Source organism: Accipiter gentilis, chromosome 21 (genome assembly GCF_929443795.1).
Source record: "Accipiter gentilis chromosome 21, bAccGen1.1, whole genome shotgun sequence".
Taxonomy (NCBI): domain Eukaryota; kingdom Metazoa; phylum Chordata; class Aves; order Accipitriformes; family Accipitridae; genus Astur; species Astur gentilis.
In genome coordinates this window covers 16,887,291-16,906,842 of record NC_064900.1, presented here as the reverse complement: position 1 = coordinate 16,906,842, position 19,552 = coordinate 16,887,291, and the positions used below count along the sequence as shown (strand labels likewise).

General features: G+C 43.0%; 1 protein-coding gene across 4 annotated transcripts in view; it reads left to right on the top strand.

Moving 5' to 3' along the window:
- HTR1F (5-hydroxytryptamine receptor 1F) overlaps window positions 1-17,206 on the top strand; it is a 128,497-nt gene extending 111,291 nt beyond the window's left edge. For 2 of the 4 annotated variants that reach the window (XM_049824812.1, XM_049824810.1), the window contains 3 exons: window positions 3,285-3,423; window positions 5,550-5,683; window positions 13,065-17,206. In XM_049824812.1, coding sequence (XP_049680769.1) covers window positions 13,103-14,203 — 1,101 coding nt within the window. In that variant the 5' untranslated portion in view covers window positions 3,285-3,423; window positions 5,550-5,683; window positions 13,065-13,102 and the 3' untranslated portion in view covers window positions 14,204-17,206. Of the gene's footprint in view, window positions 1-3,284; window positions 3,424-5,549; window positions 5,684-6,093; window positions 6,339-13,064 lie in introns of those variants that run through there. The other 2 variants (XR_007509082.1, XM_049824811.1) reach the window with 2 other exon arrangements.
- Window positions 17,207-19,552: the final 2,346 nt, after the last annotated feature.

The window sequence follows — 19,552 nt, the reverse complement described above, 5'->3', positions numbered from 1 at the left end:
GCATACTTTTTTCTTACTCAGAAAACAAAGAGCTGAAGTACTATCTGCAAGCATCCCTAGGATAAAGTAGTATCTAAACTTCTCTACAGTGTTGAAAGCTTTCATAATCACAAAGTTATGTTTTAAAAGATCTTAGAAAGCCAACGTCAACAGATTCTTAAGGTGGGGAAAAAAAAACAATAACAGTAAAAAAAAAAAAACTTTGAAATTTTGTTTGGAAATAGTTTTAGGCTTATCATTTAAGATTCTTTAGCTGCATTATCAATGAGAAGTTTTGGGGATCAGCTGATACTGGATAATCTTGTTAGACAATTGCTGTCTGTACTGAATTCCTGGGGCAACAATAAGATTGTTTTTCATAATTAATTCTGAATTATCTGCTTACATTTTAAGAAGCCATTCACAATCATCTGTGCTCTATGCCAAGTGTCACAACTACATTGGAATTATGCAAACAAAAAAAAGTTGTGTGTGAGGGTCTGTTGTTTTCCTATAAGAAATGAAGATGAGTTCACAAACTGTTAGAGAGCTTAAGACCTTATTTAGTAATCACAGTGTCTGCAACAGGAGACGGATCCAGGAAGCTTCCTAGGGATTCTAAATCCTTGTTTCTCTGTTTGGACACATTTTAACACTGTCCTGCTGCTATGAGCTTTCTTGGAAGTGTTGTACCCCTAAAACTATACCCAAGGCCAAATGCTTCCAGGAATTAATCAGCAAGCCATGATGCCAGCTGACCACAGAGACAGTCATTCTCTGCCAAAATTTGGTGCCGAGATCCCTGTCCTGACCACGCACAAGTCATTTCCAGACCAGGAGCCGGTCTGGGCCCAGCAGCAGCTGCTCTAGCTCGCCTCCTTCCCGTCCTTACCACAGCAGCCCGCACGGAGCCAAGTAAACATGCCAGCTTGCTCAGATAGCCCAGAAATCCCAAATGTTGACTTCTACTGCACAGACATGCTATTTGGCATCCTGGTTCTTCAAAAAAATTACTGTATTGGTATATGTTCAATGTGACTCAGCAGCAGCGTGAGATATAGACACACGGAAGTACTATGTGGGGGGTAGGCACTCCAGCATTCCTCCTCCCCAGGCATTCCACTTCCTTAAGTTCTCCCCAGAACTTTCGCATCTGATGCACTCTCCCCCATCTCCATAGCTCTCCTCACCACGCACTTGATTTTATGAAGACTGTCCTAGGACCTATTTTTCCAAATACTGGTACTTTTAAAGGGGATCATGTCTTAATGTAGTAATAAACTGAAGAGGAGAGAAAAGTATGCTCAAGAGCTGTAGAGTATTTTGAAACTGTGAAAAGGAAGAAAGCTAAAGCCCAATCTGCACTAGAGAAGTTTCACCAGCATAACTGCATCCCGGATCTCAGACACAGGCCTGGAACAAAAGCTTTTTTGCCATTAGCACTTACACCAATTCACTGAGTGAACTAAACTCTTCTGGCTAAAACATTCAGTTGTGTCAAAGCTAGGATTTAAATCCTTAAAAAAATAGTCATTAAAAACCCTACACAACTGGAAAAGCATATGAAAGCAGCAAATGAGGACTTCCTAGGTATATAGTACCACCTCCCTTTGAAAGATACAGTCCCTAGGCAAGTTTCCTGTGGTGCTTATGGAGAGTCTGACCAGTTACCTGCCCACATTAATGCTCTACTTCCACACAAGAGAAAGCACATATGAGAACGGCTCTGTGTTTTCTTATTACCAGCACTGCAACAGCCCATGAGGAGTATAGCAAAAGTCACATCCTTTTTAGTACAGACCTAAATTAAAAGACATAGAATCTGGATTTTGGAAAGATAGCCCCCAGTCTAAGTGTACACAGTGGTGAATAAATCAATCTTTGTAGAAACATCTAAAAAACATTGCCATGCCAGTTAGGAAACACTAGTCTCAACAGTATAATTATACCTCTTTGCTTCTTCACTATGCAGGATCTACCAACAGGAGTCTCTGTTTACCCATGAAGGAGGCTAATAGCTTGGATCTCTTACAGGTTGACACAGTACCACATGGTGTGGTTTCAAGTCCACTGCAAGTCAGTCCAACCACTGCAATCTAACCAGCCTGCCTTAAGGACAGTTTAGTTACTGCTTCTAAAATGAAAACTCCTGGGCAGGTTCCCAGGTTGAGATTTTATCCAACAGCTCCAATACAGGACCTTCCTGTGCAAGTAATTCAGATCCACTTAGCAATATTTTCCCAGCCTTCTACCTGCCTGTTCAGAGCTCCACCTGTGCTCTCAAAGTTCACTTTTTCCATGCTAAGCTTTTGCATAGAAGTTTCAAGAAAGACTCTGTGCATTACAGACCTTAACAAGACCACCCTCCACAGGCCGCACTTGCTGCTTCCTTGGGGTCTGCAGTTTACCAGCATTTCAGACAGGAGAGGGTCTGTTGTGCCATTCCCCCATGGCATGTCGTTCTCTGTACAGTGGAAATGGGGTGGCAGCCCTCTGCACACAGCAGGGCCCAGGTCCCTTTGCCACCAAGGCAAACTGCAGGAGCTTCCTCTCATACTTGCCCTTCCCTTCCTCACCCCCTTTACAGGGTCTCTCCCTATGCTATTGTTCACTGGTGGAAGTCATCACGGCAAGGCAGCCTGGCACCCTCTAATAGAAAGCATTTTCTGAAGGAAAAAACCAAACATTTCTCCACAACAAAAACTTTTCCCATGGATGCATCGCTTTGGGAAAGCTTTCAACAAATTCTGCCTGATTTTCTGGCAGCACATAGATCCTTTCCTCTGTCTTTCGCAAGGAGACTGGAAAAAACCATTGAGTTCTACTTCTGCTAAAAAGTTGATGCTCTTAATTTTCCTCCCACTTCCAAATCCATGAACTTTAAGGACTGTTTTGTTTGTTTTGCTTAAAGTACTTCTTGGCCAGGGCTGCACACACATCATTCAGAGGAAATGGCCTGAATTGTCTCAGTCCTGATAAAGAAAATATTAGAGAACTGCTGTTTAGTGCAAACCCAATGCAGAGTTTACTATATGATAGGGTTATTCCATCATATGGATAACAAGACCTAGGGAAAGACCTTCAGTCTATGAGATGACCAGATCAGAACTAGAATAAAGACAAATGACACAGTGAAAAGAAGTACAGGGAAAGACACTGGGAAGTATGCAGTAAGATAGTCTTTGTAAAAAAGCTTCAGTCTCCAAAAACTAGGCAGACATGAGACTGGAGTTGATGTGAATTTTGCCATCTCACCAAATTGTAAGTGATTAACCACAGATTTGTACTGTTCTTGTGTCACACAGAACCTCTACTGCAGAGAAGGAGCACATTTATGCATCAACTTCACTCCTCTTTCAACAAACTCTTCTGAGACCAGTTCTCCCTCAAAAGCTATCCTGGTGAACACACAGCAGAAAAAGAAACATCCTACTGTTGGCCCAGGTAATAGTTTGAAAGTTATGTTTTCTTATACTGTAGACTGAAATAGAGATCTTTTCCAGCAAATTTTCAAACACATTTGAAAACATTGTTTTATTACTTTCCAGGAGTAAACAAGGTAGTTTCTTCCAGTTGAATAAAAGCTTTCACAGTTATTATATAATAAAAACCACATTTGATAAAATTTGCAAGGAACTAAGACATAAGGTGCCCACATTATCTTAGAAGTCAGATAATACAGGAGCTATTCCAACAAAATGTCTGTTAACTAGAAAACATTTCATTAGGGGGTTTGGGGTTTGTTGGGGGGGGTGGTGGTGGTGTAAGTTGAACTCCTCCTTGTAATAGAGTTTCAGAGCTAATCAGTGAAAAAGGTTTGTGACTTAGAACTGTGTACACATGTGTTTTCAGAGAGCTAGCAAAGAACACATGGCCCCAAAGCATAAGAATGAGTGGGAAGTGGGAGAAACAAGGCTGTGTTTTGTTACCATTCAAAGGAAGTAAAACTGCCTCTCAACCTTGCTCCAACGCTGCTTTGTGATTCCTACAGATTTCAAGCCCTTATCTGAAAGGCAGTGTTTTGAAACATAAGCAAAGCCATTCTGCACTTTCACCTCACTGTACAAATTTAGTTGATAATCATGAAAGCAAGCCACTCCTGCACAGTATGAAACTAGTTGTACAAATTATATAGAGATGGGTGAATAGTCACTTCTTTGATTCACTGCTGATCCAGATAAAAACTTGAAACAAAAAAAACCCAAGTGAAAACCTTGCTTTTCCTTCAACAGAACTGAAATAAAATTTTTAAACATCTTTTCCTAATACAGAAAATTTTTGTTGAATAGAACATTTTACGCTGTTAGAGGCAAACTAAAGATGGGTGCCAAAGAGTGGGGATAGGGAATGGCCCACTCACGATACAGCGGGTCCAAGTTGAGATCCTGACCACCCATCCAAGGGGGCATGTGCCTCTAAGGACAGGGTGTTGACCACATGGTTACATGGGACTTTGTTTCTCAGTATAGAATACTTGCCATCACGAAGGTACTGTTTTGCTCAGTGTAGAGCTCACACAGGGGGATGAGGTGCCCAGACACTACTTCATTTCTCAGATACTTGTTTACACAGCTCAGAACTTCAGCAGCAGAAGAGATGGCAGGAAGCAGCTCCCACAGGCACTATTGTCCAGGAGCTGGTTCTCTGTGGCTCTTCCACACCACATACAATATAACAGGCAACTATCCAGACCACTTTCCCAAGAGGTCTGGACTAGGGATTCAGACCAGCCTCAAATAAGAGAAGAAACTGAATCCCCTCATCTAATGAATTATAGAAATAAATTACTGCCATCTCCTCTGAAGAGTTATGAATATGGGTCTGAAATTTTCCCTTTCTCCAGCCAACATAATCAAATTCATAACAGGTGCACTCTCCAGTCACCCAACAACTGAAGCTGCATTTGGGAGGTGTGCTTACTGTTCCAAGCAAGTCTGTCAACCTGTGGACCATGCTGTTCTTTGCTGCTCCTCCTTCCCCCCTCCCAGAGGGCTGGCTCAGAAGCTGGCTTGCTTCCCCCCATCCCCCTCAGCTACATTAAAACAGATGGCAGAGGGACATGAAATAGAGAGCAAACACAGATGAGTGATGAATTTTCCAAAAGGAGACAAAAAAAAATAATCAAACCCACAACTTTAACATTAGAAGCAGCAAGGAATGCATAATTACTTTCTGAACACAGTTCTTCCTTATAAGCAAATGCAGCAGTTGCGACACATATGATGAAAATAAGCAGGGGAGGTATCGTCCAGGCAGGCTTGACAAGCAGCATAGGACTACACTGCAGTCCAAGAGATGCAAGTAGAGAACATGGCAAAGACATCAAGGAGCACATCACAGACTAACCCCACCTATGTAGCAACCCTGCTTCCCAAAGCAGGTTTTGCTGAGCACTCTGCTGATGGTTACCTGGCTGAGTTTAAAGCTAGCTCAAGTGGTACCTTCCCAGGAACTGCAGTGACACCTTTGAAATGCAGGAGGCAAAGAGCTGCCCCCCTGAGACAGAGGTACAGGAATCCCCATTTTGAGGGGTTGTCACATTTGGGCTTGAAGAGTCTGGTATTTTGCAGACTGGAAAACATGGAGCACTTGGTAATGCTCATGAAGTAATGAAGCAAGGACCAAAGCCTCCTGGAGTGAGATGTGTCAAAGGAGTCACAGCCAGCATGCTGCAATTTATACAGCCTCAGTAGGAGACATGAAGGTGAGTTAATTACACCAGTGAGATGAGGACAGAAGCTATTTCAGTGATTCACTCTGCCCCTTTGCCAGAGATTACTGCCCTCATTCTGTTCCTGACGTTGTTGGTGCTTGCATCTCTCTTACCAAGGCACAGAAACAGACTTTTCTTTGCCATTCTGTAAGAAATCAGAGTGCCTGTGCTTAGGCAATAAATGCATTTGTGCATCTCTAAGCTGGAGACACCTATCTCCAGGACTCAGATTTGTTTCCTTCATGTGTTATACTGATATTCAGGGCACACTGTAAAGCCTGTCTATTTACCCATGCTTCTCCTGAGAGGTGCTTGGGAGGCAGAATTCTATATTATCTTTAGTTGATACTAGTTCAATTGATTTATCTGCAGTTTTACAGTTATTTGTGGTCTGTTTCTAGAAATGAGTCTGTTGTGACCTTCTACAAGTGGAAATGATAAATAACACCAGTTAACAGAAACTCAAACAGCAAAACCTAAACAGCTTTTGTGATATTCCTCCAGTTTACCAATACATTTCTGGTCCAGAACATGCTCAGTCCCATGTATTGAGACAGTACCACCCAAAACAGTGAATCCAAAGCATTACTTCAGCATGCATATACAAATACTTGCTGACAGATTAAGAACTGGAAATAATTCTACCTCCTAGGTAAGTATCAGATACGGGGGGGGGGGGGGGGCGGGCGGTGTGTGAAGAAAAAACAAAGAAAGATTTTTAAGCATGCAGAAATGCAGATCGTGTAAGGAAAGCAGGCAACCTTGTGATTTCTGCATCGCACTTCAAACTACTGATAGACATCTACTTTGCATTCCAGGAATGGCAGGATTGCAGCAGCTGCCTTCAGCTGGCAAGTGATTTCCCTTACAAACCTGCCAGTCACCCCTGCCTTGTCTCAGGGGATGCACTGTAGCTTTAGGAGCCTTAGAAAGAGTTATTGTGAGGAAAGAATTTAAGGACAGGACACTAAGAATCAAGTGAAAGTGCCCCTCTCCTCTTCCTCATCTGTTGGGACACTAGGGTTCAAGCTCAACAAAGTATATATCCCCTATCAGATCCAAGTACAAGCTCACCCTTCTTAAACAGATTTGTTTAATCCAAAAGAGTATTATTTTCCTGTACTTATGTTTAATGTGATAGATCATTACTAAGCTAATTGTCATTAGTACATCATATGGTTGGTAACTAAAGACACAGCCATATCAGGAAGGATTTTTACAAGCTCATAAATGCTGGTTTCAAAGCAATTGTAGTTCCCAAGCAAGGCTGGCACTTAAAACTACCTTATCCTTCTATGGTTATTTTAGTCTTACCTCCAGTAAGTATCTAGTTAGCCTATACAGGAACAGATGATAAAACAGGGTAGCTGAAAACAAATACAGTCTTCTCTTTCATCAGGAAAGGAAATCTGTAGGATCAATTTCCACAAGAGCAAGAAAGCTGGCCCTTTAACTGGCTTACAGATCAGTTTGGCCAATAGAGCAAGGGATCCTGCCAGCAGGTGAAACACTTCATTTCAAAACCAGCTAAAGCCTGTTTGAGTAAGAGACAGGCAGCATCTATCTGTGCCACTGGCACAACTTTGTGTTTACTTAATGGACAAAGGCTGTTACTACTGTCTGCAGCAATTTAAATACCCTTAGTTCAATCAGTTGCTCATTTTGCTTCCTGAGTACTGTTACTGGTTTTAAATTAAAGGCACATTTTGCTAAAGAACCCACACGGAAAAAAGAAAGCAAACATCCCCCAGTACACCCAGAAAACTTGTGTTCAAAAGCAGTACTTAAACTCTCATCAGCAAGTTTTCTTGCTGCCAGTACTTACAGCAATATAAAACAAACGAGACCCAAAAATCAAGAGCTGTAAACTTCTAAGAGTTTAGCCTAAATTCAGAACCCCAAACAGTAGGGTCATGATGCCCTTCCAAAAGGCATTCCCAGCCACGTTTCCCACAGCAAATGGTGTTTCATATTAATTTCCAGGTTTACTCAAAAGCAAGGAATGCTGTTTTCCAAACCTGGAAGGACAGACTAATGCTATTGAACAGGAGCAATCTTGTTACTATTTTGTAAATCTCAGACGTAAATGGGTGGTTATAGGCTTAATAACATATACACAAGCTCCTGCAAAACTGAGGACCACCAACAACATTCCCTTTTCTTTGAGTGGCCACTAGACAAATTTAATGTTTACTCTTGTGATAAGGCTGCGCAGGCATTTTCCCCCATGCCCTCTAAACAAGAGCAGTAGGATGATATATGTGCTTTTACAGACAAGGAAGTACTTACATTCTGGTCACCTCATCATGCCATATCCGGAAGGGAAGGAAAAAAGAGTTTTATAAGTGGCTAATACCTCAAAAATAATAATTTTCATGTATCCAAGATAACAGACAGGCTTTATTAGGTGAACAGCAGCTTCCTTTGTTTACAGGGCTCTTGTTCAGCAATCAAAGGCTAATATTTTAATGGGTCAACTGAAATACCATACTACTTGTATTTTAATACCAGTTATAGATTAATTTACTGTGTGAAGATCTATAATGAAGACAAAGTACAAGACATCATTTTCACCAATCTTAAATTCAGGACAATATAATGCAATCAAAGCTTCAAGTCTTTCCAAAGTTTTCCAACGACAGTTGCATAATGAAAAGGTAATAATAGAAGACAACACTTCCAACTGCAGCAAGAGCAGCTTCCATGGAATTTGAGGTATCAGTGATAAGCTGACAGATTCATCTTAGTCCTTCAGGAGGGCCACTGAGTTGCCAGTTCCACAAAAGTAACCTTAAAAACATCTGGACTGTAATAATTTCTTTGAAAATAGTTACATGTCACTGCTGAACCCATTCAATAATTGTTGAAATACAGATTTGTCTTCAGTTCAGCATGGCTGCAAGTTTGTTTTCATGTACCAGAGTAAATTCTCTGCTCAGAGAAGAGAGCTCCAAGTATTCCGTTCTTCATTTTGAAGTCTTATGTCAGGTATGTGGCCATAAGGAGATGGCCACACCACAGGGCAGAGGAACTGTGTCTGCTCTGTGAGGCAAGAGCTCAGTAGACTCACATGGGGATAACAGCAAAGTCCAAGCTGAAAATACAGTGTGTAGGTATGCCGGTATGCCCACAGCACCTGGGGGTATCACCTGAGATTAGATCTTCCCTGCACTAAATGCATACAAGAGATAATTCATGCTACTAAGAGAAGGCAATACGAATATGCAAAGTAGGGTAGCACAGAAGTACTCCTGTAGCTATTTTACAAAGAGTTAACTAAAGCACTTTAATGGATTTGCTCAAAAATTGACAAGGAAAGCCTACGGCAGAGGGGCAGAAGCCAGCTCTCCTGCATCCTAATCCAGTGCACCATTTCCAGGATCATCCTTCATACTCCTAAAGTGGTTTGGTTGCTTGCTGAGGACAGAAGCCAGTGATGGCCACTGATTGAACTGAGTTCAACTCCGCAAGAGAAAATCCAGAATTAATTCATCCTGGAAGTGATCACAAGAGAGAGAAGCAGCAGTCCTTAAATGCTGCCAGTGTTTCAACTCCCCATATTTATAAACCAATCTTTTTAGGGAATGATCACCCAATAACCTTGTGTGAATTTCTGCCACAGTTAGCAGAGGATTCCCATCCCACTTGGACAGGAAAGCCACTAAACTTTGTGACTGGCAGTCCTCAGCAGCACAGCCACTGAATGGCTCTGTAACCTCAAAGGGAGCCACTACCTTGGAGGGCATATATTGTCACCATACTGCTGTCTCCCTTGGATGGAGCCACACTCTTTGGTCTGCACAGCAGCCCATGGGGACCACCCTGGACACCTGCTGCCAGGACTGTGAGGGCAACAGCAGAGGGTCTTAACACTCCACATAGGAACAGGAGGGTATATGTCCAGGTGGGTACCATTAAAGAACAGGTTATGTCCCATGAACAGGACATCCCAGCACAATTATCTGTCTAACAGTAGTACACTAGAAACTCAGTGTGGTAATCTCCAATCCTGCTGTATTTCCATGCTAGCGGCCCAAACAAAATCTGTGTACCAGTTGATAATCTTAAAACCACACAGAGAAGCATAATCACGGCACATGGCAAGTAAGCACATTTCTGTCACTGCTTCTTATAAAAAGCCTCCAAATAAATGCCACACTAAGCAAAACCTACTTATTCCTACACACTAGTTTTGCAAACTCACCCATACCATTTTCCTTACTCCACAGTCCCAAACTGAATCATCTTTCAAAAGCTATTAATCAACTTTCATTATCTCTAAATTGCTTTTCGCTTGCTTGCAATTAAGTACTAATACCCAAAGAGTTAGAAATTTATAAGGTAATTAACCATAATGAGTAACTGTTCTAAAATATGATCAACTGCTGGATATCAGCTGAATTCTTAGTTTTTCCCAATAAACTTTTTTTCCCATGTATTTATACAAACTTGAAAATGAAGATTTATTTAGCAGACGTTGAACATTCACCAGATAATACTATATGTGTCTATTCCTTCTCTGGAAGGCAGCTAGCTATAGACAAAAATATCTGCAAACTAGCAATTACTGTGGATTCAGAAGCTTTTAAGGTGACACTGACATGATGAAATTTCTACTTTTATGCCTATGAAGTGTATTTCAAGTTCAGAAAGAGGGACACGGAGAGAAAGAGAGCACACACATGCTGTAATCAGCTCACATACAGGACAAGATTCTGCTCAGCATTTGTAAATATCACCATGTAAAATACATTTCCTTTCCTTATTCTTCCATAAAATGAAATGTTGGTCAAGCAAAGCTAAAATTCTTTTTGAGCAGGTCAATAACATTGTCGTGGTTTCAGCCCAGCAGGTAACAAAGCACCATGAAGCCGTTCGCTCGCTTGCTCACTCACTCACTCACTCGCCAGCCCCAGCCATGGTGGGATGAGAAGATATAAAGGCAGGCTCATGGGTCGAGAGAAGGGCAGGGAGGGATCACTCACCACTTATGGTCACAGGCAAAAGACAGGCTCGACTTGGGGAAGAAACTAAATCGATTTAATTTACTACCAATCAAATCAAAACAAGGATATCAGGAAGTAAAATCAAACCTTAGAACACCTCATCTTCCCCCCACCCCTCCCTCCCTCCCCGGTTCAACCCCACTCCCCATTTTCTCTACCTCCTCCCTGCCCAGCGGCGCAGGGGGACAGAGAATGGGGTTTGGGGTCAGCTCCCCACACCTTGTCTCTGCCGCTCCTTCCTCCTCGGGGGAGGAGGACTCCTCACCCGTCCCCTGCTCCAGCGTGGGGTGCCTCCCACGGGAGACAGTCCTTCACCAACTTCTCCAGCCTGACTCCTTTCCGCGGGCAGCAGTTCCTCACAAACTTCCCTGGCGCGGGTCCTTTCCACGGGCTTCAGCTCTTCCCGAACTTCCCTGGCGTGGGTCCTTTCTGTGGACTCCAGTTCCTCACAAACTTCCCTGGCGTGGGTCCTTTCTGTGGACTCCAGTTCCTCACAAACTTCCCTGGTGTGGGCCCTTTCCGCAGGCCGATCTTCAGTCACGCACTGCTCCAGCGCGGGCTTTCCCATGGAGTCGCGGCCATCTTGTGGGGCCTCCGCTCCCCCGCTCCCCTCCATGGGCTGGGGGGGGACAGCCTGCCGTCCCGTTCCGTCCCACCACGGGCTGCAGGGGCATACCCTCCTCCCCTCCTTCCTCACTGACCTCGGTATCTGCAGAGGGGTTCCTCTCACATTCCAATCCCCCACTCGCTACCGGTTCCCCTTCTTAAATCTGCTCTCCCAGAGGCGCGACCACCGTCGCAGATGGGCTCGGCCTGGGCCAGAGGCGGGAAGTCGGGGAAGCTTCTGGCAGCTTCTCGCAGGAGCCGTCCCTGCAGCCCCTCCCCCCGCTACCAAAAAAACCTGCGCCACACAAACCCAAAACAAGCATAATAAAGCATTGCCCAGGTTAGAATCTCAAACCAAATTAGTAAGCTGTGTCCAAGATTATAAACAGTATATGAGATTCTTTTTCTTTTTCAGCGTCTCCACCATAATATCAAAAAGCTTTAGTTATGTTAATGAGACCCATTTTGCTAAGAAAAATTATTCACTTATTTCACATATTTCCCTACCTGTGGCATCCAATGCAACGCAAATGCAACCCACTCACTACACTCCAATATTTGTCAGAGAAAACCCCACTTAGGGGTTAATCAGGTAGATCCACATGCAAGAAATGGCAGGTCAAAACTTGGAAGAGGATGAAATCTGAGCCTCCTACCATAAGTTACAAGCTGTAGTCTAAAAACTTCAAAACTCTTACTTCAGCTGCAGTCCGTAGAGTGCTCAGAAACCCTTCTTGATAAGAAAGTAGGGTGCATGTCCCCAGAACATAACTGAGAATTTCTTTCATCAGTATTCCCCTGCTTTTTTGCTTCCTGCAGAGCTGTAGGAGGAGTTATACTGTTTCCATAGAGTCATTAACAGAACAACTAGCATCCAAGTTTTCTGCAGTTTTCTTCAGCAGCAACCACAGAATAGCAAAACTTGAGGAAAAGTAATATGTTCTCAAGACTCTAAGCTATGTATAATATTTCAGTTAGATGATAAGTCAACCATTTGAAGCTTTAAAATATATTCATCTGTTTTATTTTAGAGCTGCATAAGAAGAAGCTCTAAAATGAAACTTTCAACATGCAATTGTTTCTTCTCCTGTTTGCACTGCAAAGTTTCACGTTTCTGTTTTCTCTTGAAAATTATGTCCCAGTTTAGAAAGCCCATGCTTATCTACACACAAGGAAGGACTCACATACTGCTGGGGAAAAAGGAGTTTATAGAGAAAACAAGAATTATGCCTGCTTCCCGTGGATTAAAGTTTTCAACAGTCATTACATCACTTAGTGGAGGGGACAGTGCTAGCCTAAAGGCAGTATTAGTACTTACTTTAGGATGAGATTGTCCACCTTTAACCAGTTTCAAGACTCCACTACAATCCATTCAGAGTAAGTACTTAGCAGGAGGGCTGGCTCTGCACCCCAGGGGCCACATTGATGCCGCTGCCCTGCTCAAGGGACCAGGCTGGTTCCCCCCATGCAGCACCCCGCAGGGCAGTGCCATCTCAGGCACCACAGCACGTTCCTCTCCCCTACCATGCAGACATGCCTTTCTCAAGAGCAAAACCAAGGAGAAAGAGGAGGTCCTTATTCTGAAGGCAGAGCAACCCACATAGTGCTAGCCGGGAAAATCTGTCTGGAGGCAGAATAATTTCTAATAGTAAGTCTGAGGTTCTTGTAAGTTTGGGGCCCATAGTCTTTTAAGATGACAAAAATCAAGACTTCCTGGAGACTAAGGATGCACATTCTGAAAGTTTTTACTTTTCCAACAGGTAACTGCTACTGGTAAAGATCACCTTTAAAAGGGAACATGGATTTAATAAACTCAACTGAACAAAATGGTACATCAGAAGAACTATTCAAATGGGTGACATCCAAGATTCTCATTTCCATTACCCTGTCTGTGCTTGCACTGATGACAACGGCCATCAACTCTCTCGTGATGACTGCAATAATTGTGACAAGAAAGCTCCACCACCCCGCCAACTATCTAATCTGCTCTCTTGCAGTGACTGATTTCCTTGTGGCAGTCCTAGTGATGCCCTTCAGCATTGCCTACATTGTAAAGGAGACCTGGATCATGGGGCAAGTGGTGTGTGACATTTGGCTGAGTGTGGACATTACGTGCTGCACGTGTTCCATCTTGCATCTCTCTGCCATTGCTTTGGACCGGTATAGAGCAATCACAGATGCTGTGGAATATGCACGGAAAAGGACACCTAAGCATGCTGGCATCATGATTGCAGTGGTATGGATCATATCCATTTTTATCTCCATGCCACCTTTATTTTGGCGGCACCAGACGACCAGCAGGGATGACGAATGCATCATCAAACATGACCACATTGTTTTCACCATTTACTCTACATTTGGCGCCTTCTATATTCCTCTGGCCTTGATTCTGATCCTTTATTACAAGATATACAAGGCAGCAAAGACATTTCACAGAAGAAGTGTCAGCCGGATCGTAAGGGAGGAGGTAAATGGACAAGTCCTTTTGGATGCAGGTGAAAGAAGCACCAAATCAGCTTCAATGCCCAGCACAGCAGAGAAGACATCAGATCCCCTGGTGAACTGCGATAAAAGCAATATCACCCTACGAAGCCCTAGGTCTGAATCTAAGCACGAGAAGTCCTGGAAAAAACAGAGAATCTCTAGCACAAGAGAACGAAAGGCAGCAACTACGCTGGGTCTGATCTTGGGGGCATTTGTGATCTGCTGGCTCCCCTTTTTTGTAAAAGAAGTAGTTGTTAATACCTGTGAAAGGTGTCACATCTCAGAAGACATGTCTAATTTCCTAGCATGGCTGGGATATATAAATTCCCTTATTAACCCTCTAATCTACACAATCTTTAATGAAGATTTCAAGAAAGCCTTCCAGAAGCTTGTGCAGTGTAGGCAATATCTTTAAGAGCTTTTGTTCATATAAGGAGAACATACTCATTGGTTTTTAACCTGTATAAATTTATATAACTGAGATGACATTTGTTTTATTTAAGGAAAAGCACCAAGACTCCGCATTTACAGTATGACTTTTTTGTATCAGTAGTACTGGAACCATAAATTGCCCAAGTTTTAAAGAGGTGGATTATCTGGGATCAGTTTTGCTCTGGAAAAAGAGGTAGCATATTGTGGCTCTGATCCAGTTGGGATTTGCAGAGCTGCCTAGCTTGAAGCATAAGGTATTACCTTAAACATGAAGGAAATATACACTTGAAGTAGACAAAGAAACAAAATTTGAAAAAAAGTAACCCTCAGTCACCAATGAAATTTTAAGTAAAACAACACACAGGTTCTAAACCCTAATGCAAATAAGAAGATAGAAAATACACCTTGGAATTAAAACATGATTTTATTAGTTTGACACAGGCCTGCAGCATAGAGCCAAGCCATTCCCAGTGAAAGGTAGTAGCTTTAAAAATATCTAGCATTATCCTACGTTGATTAGCTGAGTGCAGCTGCAGCCCTGTCTTCTCCCGTAAATGGAGGGCTTCCCTGTGTTATGCCCTCGCAGCACCCCAGCAGTAGGCAAGGTGCTTTCACGGGTTACCAGTTTCATAGCAAGCCAATGTTGTGAGCCCTCTGCCATTGCACACCCACAACAGACATGGGCATAGCACCAAGGGAAACAGCCAGACAGCTGGGGCACCTCCAGTGTGCTGGGTACACATAGTGCCTGGTGCTCTGAGACACCTCTTCAGTACGGACTAGGGAGGGTAAGTTCATAAAGAGCAGCTGGTCCTTCTCATGGAGATGTTAGAAGGGGAAGAAGCATGAGACACTCCTTTCTTCATGTCCTCATCCCTGCCTCACACACCTGGCCAGGCACGGCCCCAGTGACTTTCAGCGCCAAACCCAGCCACACAATTTGTGCCAGGGTCTCCAGAGCATTGCTGATGGTGGGTGGCTTAGTGAGGTTTGGTTGAGGGCCACCTAATGAAGAACTTGGGCTGACAGCTCCAGCTCATCTTGTTCAGCCCTCCACCCCAAGAAGCACGATATCCCCCAGGTCTTTTCTCAACAGCCTCAAGCACTAGGGCTGTGCACTCCAAGCACATGAAAAAGCAGAAACGAACCACGGTGCTGGCAGCGTTGGTCTCTGGAAAAGGCTGTGCAGCAGCTTCTCCAGTAAGAGCAGGGGAGTCACCTCAGTATGCAGTGCACACCTGGGCAGGGGATCCTGGGAGATGCTTACTGGCTGGCACCTCTAAACCCCTCCTTCCCCCAGAGCATCTAGTCCACGACCCAAGTCCCAGAAGAGCTAAAAGGACGTTGTAGGCACTCCAGCCAGCCCTGGCCAGCTGTTTCAGTCAAAGATAACCACAATGAACTGTGGGCTTTGTGGGCTGAGTTCTAAGGCCTCAAAGATGGTACCTTGGCCAATTTTGATTTACATGCTCTAGATGCCAAGCCACAGCACAAATGAGTGCAAGAACGGCCCTTGCCTCAAAATCAGCAGTGCAAGTTTGCCGACAGCTAAGAGTACTAACAGAGCAGTGGGCATCTACCCCTGAGTGCAGATGAGTCACTAAGAGCCACACCAGAACACAGGGATGGGGTTTGCACTTTTCAGGACAAACAGATTCAGGCTGTGTCACTAAGACCCTGGCTTCAACTTCATTGCCAGCCATTCAGTGCTGTCAGGCAGGAACAGGGACGTGAGGCTCCTTACAGGAACTACAATTCCACTGTCAGCAGCAGCAGTCTCCTGCAAAGGCGCTCCATTTTGGCACATGGGCCAGCAGCTTAGGGACATCACAAAGAAGCTGATACATGAGACCACTACGGACACCCTTAGTTTGGGAAAGTTATCACTGGTCATTCCAGTTGTTCTTCCAAGAGACTTTCAGCTATTTGCATTAGACAAGAAAACTCAGAAAGAAGCCATTACTGTCATTTCTCTCTCCCCCTCTCCCTCCCTTGTATTACCAACTCCGGAGTTTAATAATTTTCGTATTTTGCCCACTAGCTGCCAGCTGACGCAACAGCTGTCAGAGGTGTTTCCTGCAAGATGATGAGGTTTGAAACCTGAGATATTGAACTAATTTGTTTCTGTCACTTGCAACTTACTGTATTCTGCTTTCACATCAAGGTCCAAATGAGATGCTACTCAGAAGTACTAGAAATGGTGCATTTGCTTTGCTGTTGATTTTAACCCAGCCAGAATCTAATGGAAAGCTCACTTGTCATGCTGTGTAGCTCTAGCGCAGCGGTAGCACAGCTAAATTTTGAAGATACTAGGATGCGACAGAATGGAATTTGGCTCATGCTCAGTGCAAGCTAGCACGCTTTACTACCATTGCAGTCAGAGCACAGCCTCTGCAGCCCCCATGACCTTGGCAATGGCTGCATTATGCTAAAAGAAAAAAACTGCTTTAAACATCAGCTGTGCTCTACTGTCTCCAGAAAGAGCCATGGAATTCAGCTTTCTAAAAGGATTAGCAGATTAGCAGAAGGCAGCAAAGGAAACCCCACTGAAACATTTAAGATTGAAGACCTCTGTTTCCCACATTTCCTGAGTACTGAGTCATAACATTGGATATCTAGGGGCAGGACTTCCTCTCCCCCTGCTTCTCCCTTTATGACTACTGGAGGGTGGAGTATATTGCTTATCATCTTACACGTAAGAAGTTTGACAATACCTTGTGAAATCAAATTGGAAGGAAAAAAAAGGGGGTTGCTTTTGAGGAGAAAAGATACTTGAAATATTCATATTTAAATAATAATGGATAATGCTCAAAGAATGGAATGATATGTAGATAAACAGGAAATAGCTGTCATTTATGCACTGTTAACAGTATTATAATCTGAATCTAATTTAGGGTGGTTTCTTTTGTATCCTTTTTACTGAGCTGTATCTGCTCACCCTTCAACACCCCACTGGTGGAAAATGCAACTACAAGAAATCTAAACAAATGAGTGGGTAGTTATCCTATTAAAAGCACTTGTGGCTTGTGGACCATCGTTTCTTGGTGTCTGACTGCAACTCATCACTCATTCTCTAACAGAATCCACTGTGCTGAACACTGTATCACACAACCCCACACAGTATCATTTCATCTCTAGCATTTATCCATGCATGTGTTAAGAAAAAAATGTGAGTTCCTTTTTCAAAATGCATAAAGGTTAAGATTTCTGTAGGATGCTGCTTTCCTCTCCCCATCCACTGGAGCTCAGCACTAGATTCAAGGAGCAAGATTTTATGAACTGGGCATAAGATTTTTTGCAGGTAGCTCCGTGCCTTGTGAGAGCTCAGACTCAGCACATAGAAAAAATTATGTCTGGTTTCCTGTCTCTATCAGAAGACTCTGTGTTGTATTGCAGGGAAAAGGTTTACATCTCCTCTAAGGTTTGCACAAGCTTCCTGGATCCCTATCCCTGCTGCAGCTACCCTCCCTGTTGCTGGTTGCTGCCCACCCATCTAGTTTAGATTTCTTCTAATACCCAGAGAACTGGATTTGGAGCAGCTGACCTCCTCCCACTTCAGCTTTCACAGAGAATGATTCCTGAAGCAGCTGTGAACACTATATCCAGTTCAGGTGGATAGTTTTTGCTAACAGCAAGCAGTTAAGTACACCTCATTATCCTGTACTCATTTCTTTGCCTTTCCTCCCTGCCAGATGCTTTATTGGTGTCCTTTCCTCTTGAGGATGGCATATCCATACAAAGGCCTTGGGGATACAAATATACTTTTGTTTCAGTGATGCAGTCACACTTGTTAAAACGTGACTGTACCACCCAGAAACACCCACCTCATCCAAACGCGCTTTTGGCAGTCACTGTCTTCAGCTGGTGCGTAATTGTTCTTGGTGCTAGGGAGGTACACGGAAATAACTATGTGCCAAATTATTTTCTCCAGTAGTTACAAACTCAGCACATTATTTCTAGGCAAGTACACATTATTATTTGGCCTTTGCATTTCAGATTCCTTTGAAGAAGGGAAACAGAAAATCACCGCTGTAGCCCTTAGAAGGAAAGGCTTTTTTTGAACTCCACACATCAGAGAGTAAACACTGCAAGAAAAGTGAGATGAAACCATTGTAGCAGCCCTGTAATGATTAAGCATAAACCTAACACTGTGCCTCATCTAGAAACAAGGGCTGCACCTCTGCATGGGCAGCTGTTCTCAAACAGAGAGCTAATGGGTCAGCAGTCATCTACTGGTCACAGCAGGCACTCGGAAGCACTCCAACACCCAAGCAAGCAGTAAATAGCATCAGCTGGTGGCTCTCATATTCCTCCTCCAAAAAGTGCTGCTGCACTACAGGGGCAGTACTACCTATAGCAGAACTGCTAAAAATTACCAGCAAGATGTTGGTATCCCTCCCCTGCAAAATCCTGAAATGAATTAAACAGATTTTTTTTTCTGGATTTTTTCATTTGTCTTCTGGGGAGACTAGGTCAAATTTCTTATTTTCCTCCTCAACCAGGAAGGCTAAACCTCTAAAAGAAATATAAACATTTCTTCAATCTACCATTTCTAGCTGCCATTTGGTAACTCAAGAAATGAAAGCCTTGATGATAGCGAGCTTGGCTAAAAAGAAAGATTACAGAGAACAGAACAAACAGAAGTCAGCAGCATTGGAATGAACAGTCAAGGTTACCAACTGAATTCAAAACAGCGTTTCTGGTGTCAAGTCCCTCACTTATAAAGGAGACCAATGACTGAAAGCAACCTTATATGCTCAGGAATTTACTGAAGTATGAGTTTCCTAAATTCCAGTTCTTTACTTCATGTTCAAGTGAGTTACTTCTTAAGAAAGAACTTTGCAACTCGGGAAAATTTCAGAGGGAAATATTTTTAGGCAAGGAAAAAGTACTGTATTTCATTAGTTAAACTACATTAGTACAATTATGTATTAAAAATCTTGCTATGGCAAAGTCAAAGTTGCTTATTGAATGCTGTTACTTTTTATCCAGTAGTAGCTTAAATCAATTGTATCCACTCCTTAAGGCATACATTTATTTAAACCATAGATTTGAAGGTATTCATTGTTACATACCAGATGGGCAGCAGTAATTGGCCTCTATTTCCACTTTAAAGCAAGTTAGTTCCTATACATGCATGATACTTTCTCTCACTAAATTAAACCTCTTCCTGTTCTTCCCATACACTCATTGATTTGAAAATCAGAGCAGCATTTTATGATTTGGGTTTAAAGACAAAAAACATGTTTAACGCCACAAAAAGCGCTAACTGCTAAGATAATGCTGGAAGAGCGATTAATCTTTTAGCTTTTGGTTTAGACCATGACTGGTA